The 13,503-nt window shown below is 32.1% G+C and overlaps 1 protein-coding gene across 1 annotated transcript in view; it reads left to right on the top strand.

The window, feature by feature from the left end:
* Positions 1-10,038, top strand: part of SP3 (Sp3 transcription factor) — a 50,220-nt gene extending 40,182 nt beyond the window's left edge. Inside the window, exons 4-5 of the mRNA XM_014547026.1 lie at positions 5,074-5,270; positions 8,309-10,038. Of these exons, the coding sequence (XP_014402512.1) occupies positions 5,074-5,270; positions 8,309-8,625 (514 nt within the window). The 3' untranslated portion in view covers positions 8,626-10,038. The remainder of the gene's footprint in view (positions 1-5,073; positions 5,271-8,308) is intronic.
* Positions 10,039-13,503: the final 3,465 nt, after the last annotated feature.

Here is a 13,503-nt window from a genome sequence, read left to right as displayed (position 1 = left end):
TAAAACAGCAGTGTAATAGATGCCATTTGACAGCCTCAGAAATCAGCCTATTTGCAAATTGGCAGTGGGATTTGCCCAAATACAAATAAAAAGTTGATTCTGAGCTTGAGAATAGTTGTATAAACATACATTCAGAAATAGTTGTAACCATAAGCATTTTCATTTTCAACAGATAAATAATAAGCCTTGATGATGGAAGTCTTTAAAAAGTAGAACTGCAATATTTCAATTTAGTGTTTTTAAAAACAAACATTAAGACAGAATAACATGACAGGAATAAACTCAAAACAGACCAGTAATTATATTAAATATGGATGGATTAAGCGTAGTAATTAAGGGATGGAGACTCCGATCATATTTAAAGAACATAAAATCCAGCTAAGAGGATGGAAAAAGATTGATTAGGCAAATGTTAACAAAGAGAACTTGGATAGCAATGTTAATGTCAGGCAAGGTAGGATTAAGGTAAAAATCATCAAATGGATAGATAGGGGTATATTTCTTAATAACAAAGTTTTCACCAAGATTTAGTAGTCATGGTATCTTTCCCTTACATCTTTGAAATATATATAGCAAAAGCTGAGAACTGTAAAGATATACAAACCAAATTCCCAGTCATAGTGAAAGGCCTTAACATACCTCTCTCAAAAATGTACTGTTTAAACAGACAAAAATGCTATTGATACAGTTAATGAGTTTGATATAATAGAGACTTTATCTGCCTTTGAGTTGATCTTATTAGTTGATTTGTACATTGGTCAGCCAGTTAGCAACAGTATTAATGATAATAACGTCTAACATTGAGAGATTAGATAGTTTTATAAGTGAGGCATAGAGAGGTGAGTGACTTGTATGAGCACATATAACAGATATCTGGTTCCAGATTCTTGGTCCAGAACTTTACCACTACACTGCCTCCTATGTGGATTTACTTCTGCATCTGATGCTTAGATATTTGTATTTACTGGTAATTATTCAGTTGTTTGAAATTGTATTTATTTTGAGTTTGGCCAGTTTAAATAAATGGAACTCTTTAGTTAGGCAATAACTTCTGAAATTGATTCATTTTTAGAGGAACTTTCAAGATAATTGTTTATGAAAGTCAAATTGAGGATCAAGGTCTGGCCTGTTTTACTTATTCTTTAAAATGAAAATCTTTAAAAAATGTTTATTAAACTAATGCATGCTCATAAAAATTCAGAAGTATAGAAGAGTATTAAAAGAATACCCAAATCCTACCTCACCTCAAGATAACTGTTGTGACATTTTTATATATATCCTTCCAGACTTTACAAATATTTTAAAGTATAGTTATTTTATTCTCACTACTTTACATGTCTGTTCTTACTTTGAAAATTTTTGTGACCACATTTCCAAGTCTATATAGTTTGCATCAGTTTTTTTTATGGCTGTATAGTAGTCTATTGTATGGATGCATAAAAATGTAACTTCTTTTTTTGGGGGAGTTTATTGTCATTTTAATTCTCATGCATACATCTTTGCACATTTGTCTGATTGTTTCATCAGTGTAAATTGGTAGAAGTGGAATTCTTGGATCAAAGGGAATTGTGTGCTAGAAAGGCTTTACCAATTTATTACTTCACCAGTGGTGTATGAGAGTATCTGCTTTTCCACACCCTTGCCAATAATGGATTTTATAATATTTTTTTCAAACCTTTTAAAGTCTGACAGATGAAAAGTAATACCTCAGTATTGTTTTATTTAATATATTTGTTCTTTGTGAGATTGAACATTTTTTGGTATGCTTATTTTACCTTTTTAAAATTTATTTTGTGCATTGTTTCTTTATGTCTTCTGTGAATCTGTTAATTTGTGTGTTTAACTGTCATATGCAGGTATTTTTTCTGGTTTTACATTGCCTTTCAACTTTATGTCTGTGGTTCGCAAAATGCATTGTTATACAAGTGAAAAATAAGTTTCATTACTTAGTTTGCAAACATTTTTTAAGCCCAAATTTTTTTAGTTAACAATTTTTTTGTGATGTCTTATTATCCTGCTTTTTAAAAACTTTTCAATCCGAGGATTATAAAAGTACTTATATTTTTTCTAGAAGTTTTGTAAGTTCATTTTAAAATAACTTATTCTAAGCAATCAAAATTGATGTTCGTAAGACAAACATTTTTTATATTGTTTCTTAGAACTCATTTGAACAGAATTCAAATTTTTTAATTAGTGCATGCCATATCATTAATTATGGGATATTACTCAATACTCATTATATATATATAGTAGGCACAATTGTATCATTGACAATTGCTGTCTCTAGTAAAAGCATAACATATATATATATAGTAAGTCCCAAATATTCCAAAATGTTTTGCATAGGTGACACAGGTGGTACTTCAAAAAATTTAGGTTGTTAGCCATTTTTCTCTGTCATATTCTTTAAATAAAATATGTGTAATTTACAGAACTAAATTTTATTTGTTTACCCTTTTGAGCAAGATGTAAAATATAATTAAATATAAAAAACAGTATTTATTTGGCCATTTAGCCAATATTTTTTAAGCAGAACCAGTCTTCAGAAATTTTTTACTCTAGTGGAAGAGACAAATAATTTTAATAAAGGGAAATACATTCTAAAGGCATTGTTATGTCAATTTTGTGTAGATTAAACATCAATCCATATTTCAAAAAATTAAGGTATTTTGCAAAAATCTGTTTTGTCAGCTTAGTTTGTGTCCCGTTTCTTCCATCCCAAGCAAAAGAAAGACTTGATTATTTAGCTTTTCTTAATCCCTCTATCTTTAGTTTATTTATTCTGTCACTCTATCTTGGCATGATTAAATTATTTGGAGCATGCTTAGGCACTCAGAAATAGTAGAAATTTAAAATTCTTTGGTTTTTCAGATTATATAATAAGTATTAGAGGAATTATTATGAAGAAAACGTATGGCTAAATCTTTTGTTACCTGAAGTTTGTTGAGAAATTTACTTCAATTCTTTTCCTTCCTTTACATCATCACATGCCATTTAAATTCATACCTAGCATATTTAGTTCTTATCTGGAATAGAATTTCCTTTTTAAGTGGAAACTTGGACTGCATTTTGAGCTTTTCCCTTAAATTACATATTTATGTGTACCCATCTCTATTTTTATTTTCTTTCTTAGATGCTTGTCCTTTTTCCAAATAATGAATATTTCTTATTTCCTTATAATGAGGAATACCTTTAATATCTTTAATAATGAGGAATATCTTTATCTTTCCCTGGCTTCTTGGTTCTTTGAGAACCCAAATTTGTTGCTGTATTTTGTTACAATCTTGTGCTTTGTTAGTGTTCTCAAGCTAAATTTTTGCTAAGTTAGTAAAATAGCACTTTTGAGTTTATAAAAGCACATGATTCACCTGAGTTGGTAGTCTTAGGAGAGTACAACAGTGAACCAAATTGGGTTCTCTGTGAAATTGCTATGGTGAACACGATATGTAAAATTGGTTTGCACACCAGGAGCCACAAGCATTGCTCTTTTTCTTAGGGCTATTTAAGAATAAGCTAAATTTAAAAAGCTAAATTGAAGGAAACATATTGGCTTTGGTTAAGACTTTGGCATTACAGGTGAGCCAGTAAAACCTGTTTCACTCAACTCAGCTCTTTAAAGAGAGTTGTAGAAATTGGGGGTGGACTGGAGCAGAAACTAGAATTGTGTTAGATTATGACATCCTTGCCCTTGAGACAACAGCATGATTCCTCCTTGTCTTTACTTATGCTATTCCTCTGCCTGGAATGCCTTCCCTCCTTTCTATCTAAATCCTACCCACCTCCTCCACGAAGCCTTCTCTAACTACTGGAGCCCACATTGATGTCTCCCTGTTCAGAACACCTATGGCATCTAACAGCCAGCACTGCACCGTTTAGCACTGTTTGTCCTATGGCAATTTCACATGCTACTGAGTGTGAGTACATTAAAATATAAATGTGGGGAAATACGCATTTTTCTAGTAAAATTTGAAAAATGATAGGTGTATTATATACAGGAGGATTTTCAGGCTTATGGAAGTTTTGCAGGCTATAACTTAGACTGAGATTGGGGGAGGAGGGGAAGTTGGGGGGTTCTTAAATGTACCTTTGTTAATCTCAGAGAAACATTGCAAATTTTATATAATATGGTTTTGACAATTGTGAGTCTGAAATGTTACATGTTTTTTATAAACTCATGTTTATTCAGTAACTAGTCTAATTTTTTTTAAAGCTATAGTATCATTTTATAGTGTTTAAGATTATTTGAACATCAGTTATGGAATCAAAAAATTTTTCTTCTTGCTTAGTCTAAGATACCTCTGTTCACCCATCTAAGCATATATCTCCCAAACCCTGTTCTTGGTATCAATACTGAAATATAACAAATGTAAAATTTTGCGATGTGGAGAAACTGTATTTTATTATATCGTTGATGTATAATTTGGGGTATCTTTGCATGGTTAATATGAAGGAAATTTTAACTGTAAAGATAATTTTTATTTATATTTATTTCATGTAGTGCTAAAGGAACTAAGACAAAAAGCTTCATCCAAATTTTTTTTAAAACTTTGCCCAGTGTATATTCAGGGTGTGGCCATATAAATATATGAGTAAATATGCTTAAGGTGCCTATCTACCTTTTAATTGTACCTGTGATTAGTTATGTATTCATGCTTGGTTTATTTCCTTTTTAAATTAGCCAATAGCATGACTTTGAGTAGACGACTTAGTTTCCCATACAACTAAATTGGGATTGGGCCTATGCATAGAATTTGTGAATGGTTCTGACAGAATAATAAATAGCTTTGTTACACTTTTTTAAATATGTAAAATGTCCTTTTAAATTATATAATACTTCAACATATTTACATTTGGACAGCAATTAAATTCTTGAGTAAAATCAACATGTAAAACTTAACATGTTTGAAACAAAAGTTTTTATTTAAATTGATTTTAATTGGTCTTGGTTTCTGATTGACCTCATGGTGATAATGTCTTCTATTTGAAATGTAACATGGTGATATATAATATAAGTGGTAATATTCATTTGAATATTTACATGTAAGTATATATTATTCTGTGTGTGTTTTTTAGAGGTACCAATCTTGGGAAAAAGAAGCAACACATTTGTCATATACCAGGATGTGGTAAAGTCTATGGGAAGACCTCACATCTGAGAGCTCATCTGCGTTGGCATTCTGGGGAGCGCCCTTTTGTTTGTAACTGGATGTTCTGTGGTAAAAGATTTACTCGAAGTGATGAATTACAGAGGCACAGAAGAACACATACAGGTTACTAATATTTACTTTTAACAGACAAAATGAATTATAGGGCTACATACTATCTTGAAAGTTTTTTGTTTTATTAGCACACCTGAGCTGAATTTAAAAAATGTGACCAATCACATCAAATTTTTATCTTCATTAACACCAGTTTAAAAACACTAATTCCAAACAAGCCAGTATGACTTATAACATTTTGTTTTATGCAGACGTTGGTTAGCTTTTTCTTTTTTAGTGTTTTTTTTTTTTACATTATTGAATATCTTAAGCCACATTTATGGTATTATTGTTTATGTTAAACCTTTTGCTGTTGATCTGTCTTATTCTTTCATCTTCCTCAACACTTTAATAAAAAAATAATTCCTTTTCCTCTGATGAAGTTAGACATTTCGCCTTTTCTCTTGTTTTAATGTCTGATGTAAGCAAAAGACATTTCATTGTGAAATAACCAAGGCATTGTTGATGTTAAGATTCTTTCATTTAATTGTTTTTATATAGTGTGTGGTTGTTACATAAAATGGGCCTACGAATGACCCAAACGTAATCCTAATTTATAACTTAGAGAGAGATAGTTTTCTCCTGCTACCATGTAATGTTCAAGGTGTTCATCAGTCTATGTTCAACACTGAAGAATTGAAAAATAAGTACTTTCAGTCCTAGAGAGCTTAGAAGGAAGAAGCATGGTGAAATGGAGGGCATTTCGGATTCTGAAGTCTCCTAGATCTGGATTCAAATCCATGAACTCTGTTAGATTAAGCAAATAAGCTGTCTTTGACCTGCTTTCACATCTCTTGTATTGCTTTAAATATTACATAACATAACCTGTGAAGTATTTAGTAGTATACATATTAAGATGCTCTACTTGTTTTATAGTTTCTGTCTCACTCTTCAGGTAGGTAGGTAGACAGATGAGTTGTTTATAACTACAACAAACAATGTAAGAAAGTAGATAAAGTATGCTTAGAGGCAGAGATCATGATTGCTTGGGATAGTAAGGGATTGTTGGGCAATTGGCTTGCCTTACTATGACCCTGTAACAGACTTTTCCTCAGTGGAATTTGGTCAGTAGGATATAAGAAACTGAAATGGGGAGCGGGGGGCGGGGGGGAGGTCTATGACCAAATGTGTGGAAAACACTGGGTTAAAGAGGATTTTTACATGTACCTTCAAGGCAGCACCTCTTAGGACTTTTAATTAAATGTTAACAAGCACCATGCATCTCTATGTGGGGGGGCGGGGGGCATGTAGTGTGTGTAGCATTTCACAAATATCTGATCTTTGTGCCATTTGCCATGGAGCATCTCTCAGAACTAATGTTCCAAGAGAAACTTTGGGAAATATCTTCTCAGAAGAACCCAGTATATGAATAAAAGAGGTGAGGGATCATTTGACATGAGTGAAGATGAGATTGTAGATTTTAGAATTGAGCCGTAATCTTAGTTATCTCAAGTTAGCCTTGCATTCCCATACCACTTACTACAGTGGTGAAGTTTTGTATTGTAATAAAATTTGGTATTTAAGGAAGATTTGTCTGGCATTGATTTGTTAGGTTAGAGAGGTAAAGACAAGGGTGTCATTGCAATATAATTCAGACGTGAGGTCTGTTGAGAACCTACCTCGAGTAGAGGTGCTGGAACAGGAGATAGATAAGGCATGTTAAAGAAAATAAATTAAGAAAATACTAGATTTGTTGATGAATTTCTCTGGATTCCTTTCAGGCTGGCCTTTTGCCTTCTAATCCTCTTACATAGTTAAGTCTTCATCATAGAATTTAGTCTTTTGTATTAAAAATATTTTATTCATCAGGGTCTTATTAACTTTAACATGATAAATTGGGCTTGCTCTTAATTATTCCAGCTGAAGTCAACTCAGCTAGCCATTTCTTGGGATTTCCATCTTAGTGGACCTCAAGCTTGCATTTTTACATTTATCTTGAAGTACTCTGTACTTGAATTCAGGTTTAAGAGTTGGAGGTTTAATATCATTGGTACAACATGTTATTACCTTAAATATAGCTTAAAGCTGTCAACTTTTCTTTAAAGGAATACAGTGAGTTCTCAATGGCATCAGTAGAAACTGAGACTTTTAAGTGAAATGATGTCTATCAAAAACAATTTTACCGTAGGCTGGCTGACATAAGCAAGAGTTAAGTTCCTATGGCATATTTCTGATCACAAAAACATCACTACATCGGGGACAGGCTAAAAGGGATCAGTGGGGGAAAAGGGGACATCTAATACTTTCAACAATAAAGATTTTTAAAAAACCACGCAAAACACACACCAAAAAACATCACTACACTTCTAATATTAAATATTGAAATACATATAAGATATGTGTGTGTGTGTATATATATATATATATATATATATATAAACAGGACTTTCCAATCTGCTTATGCCAGGTTCAGGGTTGCAGGTGGCTGGAGCTTCTCTCAGCAGTTCAATGCAAAAGGCAGGAACCAGCCATGGGCAAGACCCCCTTCCATTGCAGGGTGCACTCACACCTACATCCCCACTCACTCAGACTGGGACAGTGCAGACAGACACACCAATTCACCTCACGTGCATATCTTTGAGATGTGGGAGGAAACTAGAGTACCTAGAGAAAATCCATGCAGACATGGTGAGAACAGTGGCTCTATTAGAAGTCAATTTTTTTTCTTCTCGTTATTAAAAAAAAAAATTTGAACAAAATTTTATGTAAGGACCTCCTGTATGTTACAGATTATCATTTTTTAGCTGATACCTTGTAACATGTTTTAAAACAAACTATTAGCACAGTTGAGGTATTAAAATATTGTCCGAATGGCAGTCTGAAATAAGTTTGGAAGATTGCTTTTCATCAAAAAGTAAAGATGACATTTATTTTGAGGGGAAATATTCTATCAGAGAAAATTGCAGAGGCATTTCATGAAACTAATACAATGTTAATTGAACTCTGTTCCCTGTCCTTACCTGTCAGTGTTGGGTTATTTTCTTTCTCGGGGAATTATCAGTCCATTGTTGAATTTTGAAAATTAAGTTACTTAATTTTATTTCTAACAGGTGAGAAGAAATTTGTTTGTCCAGAATGTTCAAAACGCTTTATGAGAAGTGATCACCTTGCCAAACATATTAAAACACATCAGAATAAAAAAGGTATTCATTCTAGCAGTACAGTGCTGGCATCTGTGGAAACTGCACGAGATGATACTTTGATTACTGCAGGAGGAACAACACTTATCCTTGCAAATATTCAACAAGGTTCTGTTTCAGGGATAGGAACTGTTAATACTTCCACCACCAGCAATCAAGATATCCTTACCAACACTGAAATACCTTTACAGCTTGTCACAGTTTCTGGAAATGAGACAATGGAGTAAATATTACACAAATACTTATTCATTGTGGTTATTTTTATACAGTAGTGAGAAGAATATTGTTCCTAAGTTCTTAGATATCTTTTTATTGATGTGCAAAAATTTTTGGATTGACAGTAACTTGGTTATACATGACACTGAAATGCCTTACTTTGTATGATATTCCATAGTATATTAAAAATGGTAAAATTGCATGGGTTTTGTAGGTACTTTTGGAATCTAGAAGAAATGAAATTTTACCAAGTTATATAAAGAAAATTGAATTTAACAATGCGAATGGTAGTCTAACCAAATGCATCAATCCTGTGTGGTTTAGTGTAAAAATGAGAACATGTTGGTATTTATCTATTGTAAGATAAAAAAGTTGGTGGGTGAAAGAAATCATGTTATGATAAAAAAATTTTTGTAATTTTCTTGATGACTGGAATTTTTATTATGCATAACTGACAAATCAAGTTTCCAAGCAAATGTTACATAGTGTAGGCTTTACTTAGCTTATCAATTTGTCATTTTGAAGCTAATTATTTTAATTAGGTTAACTATGTACAATATTTTAAGCATTACTCTTGTAAGATTTTGAAAACTACATTTTAACATGGAACTCTAGGGATAGTCACCTTTTAAATCCTGTTGAAAAGCCATGTTTAAGATTTAATTTGCCAAAATAATGTCTTGTTAATATTCTTTCAATAACGAAGTTGGGCAATATAACCAATGTTTAAAAAAGTTAAAAATGTATAGGTTGAGGCATTTGGGTGGTAAGAAAATGTTCTAGTGAGATATCCCTTTTCTTGCATATTGGAGGACCAAAAAAATAAGGTGTATTGCGTCTTAGCAGTGACTTTTTTATCCAATCTTGTTTCCAAAAACCATGTCTGCCAGGGCCTTAAAAGCCATCATGTAAATTACCAGTAAAGTATAACATATGCAAACATAACAAAATCACTTCCATAGTGACGATACTCCAACCATATGGATATTAGTCATAGAAAACTAGTGGTTTTATGATATTTTTTTAAGTATTTTTTTTTGTCTAGGTAGTCAGTCTGCACTTAAATATCAACCATTTTCTTTTTTTGCTTCTTCCCTTAAAATTTATATGTATTCAGTACATTTAATTGAGAAACGTATGTTTTTTTATTACGCTGTATTTTCTTTTTATTTTTTAATTATTGTTTATATTTTCAATTATTAAAAAATGTACAAAATAAAGTTTCATTGCTGGTCTTGTAAGAGCTATACAATTTTCCTAAATGTATACCTGTAACTGCAGCAGTTCACCTATTTCAAAAATTTGGAATTCTGTTCATTTGTTATTCTTAAGACCACCTCAAATTTAAAGGCTACCTTATTGTACGTTTAAAGTGTATTATAACAGTGTGGTAGTTAATAAAACACTATTTTTTTTTCTTTTGAGTTTGTTGTATTCCTATGCATTTAAAATATTGCAGTGGTATGGGGCAAGAAAATCTGTTTGGTTTTTCTTCAACTTAGCCTTTTATTTGCCTTAGTTTTGATTTCAGACTCCGAAATGATTTTAAACAGGTATATTTGCTTAAAAAGAAGAATAGAGGTACTAGCTGACTACTAATTTTTTACTGAAGAATGAGCTTATTATTAAAACTTTGGAAAAAAATATTTTATCTTTGCCCAAATTGAGTAATATCAATGCCATTTTGCAAGCCTTGTTTTTTATTTGTTTATTCTTCCTGTTAAAGCAATGTGCAGCATATTTTGATTTATCAGAAACTTGAATTTATGTGAAGATTCTTAAAAAAGATAACATAAGACAAGTTTTGGTAATGATAGCAAGTTATTGAAAGGTTATATTTTGAATTTGTGTATGTAATTATGATAAAGGCAGGGTAGGAGGAAAGGAAAATTTAATATTAACATGACTATATTTTAGATATTTTTAAATTAAAAATCCAATTCTCCACATGTCTACAGTGGGGTAAAGATTTCCATGGTCTGTTTTCCAGGCTCAATGTGACACTGTCAATAATATCTTTGAATGCATAGGACAACTCTAGATATATATATAAACATAAATAAAGTTTTTCCTAATGAAACTTAAGCTTGTTATGTGAAATAAGGTCTTGGAATTATAGAAATTAATGGAATGTACAATTATTTTGAAGTTATATAAGGATTAGAATTTGAATCTTCAAACTCCTTTAGGCAATTAATTTTTTTTTATTTAGGAAGTATGAAAAGGATTATGTTAGGAGATTGTTCACTAAGCAAAATTCTCATTAAGTCAGGAAATTAAAAAACTTCAGGGATGGTATAGATGTTTTTAAGTATTGAAATTTTACAGTACATATGTAAAATTCAATACTTTCTGATCCATGAGTTTTCAAGCATATTTTATCAGTTCTTAGAGCATGAATGCAATGAAGAAAGTAAGTAGGCTTGAAAATTATTTAAGGGTTTGGAGTGCTCACTAGAAATACAGCAGTGAACTTTGGATCTTTACCTAACAAAGAAGTCAAAGTATTCATCCTCAGAATATGTGGTTTTTAAATATTTCTATATTCGTGTTTAAAAAATGTTGAATATACCCTGGAAACAATATTTGAAGAATTATCCTGAAGTCGGGTTTTTTTCTAGTTAAAAAATTTATTGTGTAGATACAGAAGTTGGCAAAAATAGGCTTATAGTTCATATGGTAAATAATAGAAGAATAAACTCGTGTACTCAGAACTGTGAGCCTACTTTTGCTCACCCCTGTATATTTAATAGTTTTTTATAATTGCTTTATTTTTGTAAATGCTAGAGTTAAGATACATTCAGTATATTTACATAGAAATAAGTCCTATTTATCAGAATATACTCATCTAATGGAGTAGGTGTCTGTACTCTATGCCTTAATTTAAAGAAAATATCACTTAAGAAATTTTTATTTTTTGTGGATTGAGAGTCAAGGACTTTAAAAAGCAATTCAGTTAACCAAAAAGCATGTAAAGTTTTAATGGAGTAAACCTGTTGCAAAAAGTCAGGTTCTCTGTAAGTAACTTTGGGCAAAATAGCGAAAATGCTTAAGATTTTTCAAATAGTGAAATTGCTTAAAAATTAAACATACGTGTACATACAAAACTGAAGGCATGTCATACATTTCATGGAAAATAGTTCTTAGGCAATATTCTTCAGAAAATGCTGGGAGTATTTTAAAATGTCCACATAGCTTCATCCTTGACCTACTAGATCTACATCTCTGAGTATGGGGAATATATATGTATTATGTAACAGCTTCTCTAGTGAATGATAAACAGTCCTGGATTAGAATCATCTAAATGGAGCAAGTATCCCCTTAGTGTCTTAATTGTAATTTAGATCCTCATATTGACTGCTCATGATCCCAAAATGTTTTATTAAAATTTATATTGTATTTAATATTGTTTGAAATTTGGGGTTATTAAGTAGTAACTTTTGGTTTTAAAATACATAAGTTGACATGTTCATGCTACCTATGAGTAGATAATTTGGTTTTTGGTTTTAATGCTATTGATAAAAATTGTTTTCAATGTAAAAGAATTGTTTCACTAAGTAGTATGTTTAAAACTTTTTGCCATCAATGAGTAGTAATTCTTTTTTTATCCTCCTCCAAGGATATGTTTGCTTGTTTTTAATAGATGTTTTTAGAGAGAGGAAGGTGGGGAGAGAGAGAAACATTGATTGGTTGCCTCTCGTACGTGCTCTGGTGCCCCAATGGGAAATGGAACCCAAAACCTGGGTATGTGCCCTGACTGAGAATCGAACGCATGGCTCTTAAGTGCACACCATGACCCTCCAACCAACTGAGCCACACCAGCCAGGGCCAGTAATTCTTTTGTTGTCTGATAATGAGCATGGAACAAATTGGTTGATATCTTGGGAACAAGATTTGATATTTTAGTAAAATCACCTCCTTTACTTAGTGTTGGAGACACAAAGATATATTGATTTGGCCCAGTTCCTTGTTCAGGTAGACTTGCATATCAAATGTATTGTGGTAAATTTATACTAGTGGCAGATACAAAATTGCTCTAGAAACCTGGTGGATACTGCATGGAGGAGTTTTGGAAACTCAGGCAGAGACATTAGCAAAGGTACAGTGTGGTACTTAAAAAGGGAAGAATAGAGGTACCCGGGAATTTGTGAGAGATGGAGTGTCAGTGTTTTGGAGGAGGGGCTATCGAATTGAAAAAGGGGTTCAGAATTTAAACTTTACCAGTGATTCCCAATCTTCTGGGGATCACAGTAAGTGAGGGCACAAGACAAGAGGCGCTGGAGACAGCAAGCATACAATACTAAGTTTGGTCACGAAGAGAAGAAAGATGGACGATGTGTGGCTGAGTCAGGATTGAGAAAATTGTTGAAAATGTCTTTGTAAAAGGGACATTTATATTGATGAATGTTAAAAGAGAATAGAAAAACTTAAATGACCACTAAGCTACCCAGATACAAATGCATAACAAAATTGGAGTTGAAGTTTAAGAAAATGCATGGATATGCTGTCATGTAACATGATTCATACCATGTCATTATATATTTAAAACAGTTTTTTAGTGTTAATGATATGCTGAAATGGACGGGGGCGTGGGGGGGTGGGTGTCTTTATTCCTTCAGCCTTTCCTCCCCACCTCCCAGCCTTTAACTTCCTTGCTTCTCTTCTAAGTCCATATTAAACTACATAGTAGACATGTGATATGTGGCAGTTTCTTGCCTTGAAGTTTTCATCATTATAAAAGGGATAACTAACAATAGTTCCCAACAAGATGGTTTTGAGGGTTAAAATGTAAGCATTTAGCAGTGTCTGGCTTATAGTAAAGGCTCAATAAGTGGTTTGTATTTTTTTTTCACACCTGTTAATTCTTGAGATTTCATTTTTCTGTAGTA

The sequence above is a fragment of the Myotis brandtii genome, unplaced genomic scaffold, assembly GCF_000412655.1.
Source record: "Myotis brandtii unplaced genomic scaffold, ASM41265v1 scaffold112, whole genome shotgun sequence".
NCBI classification, from domain to species: domain Eukaryota; kingdom Metazoa; phylum Chordata; class Mammalia; order Chiroptera; family Vespertilionidae; genus Myotis; species Myotis brandtii.
Note: the sequence above shows the minus strand (reverse complement) of the source record. Positions and strands in the feature narration are given on the sequence as shown.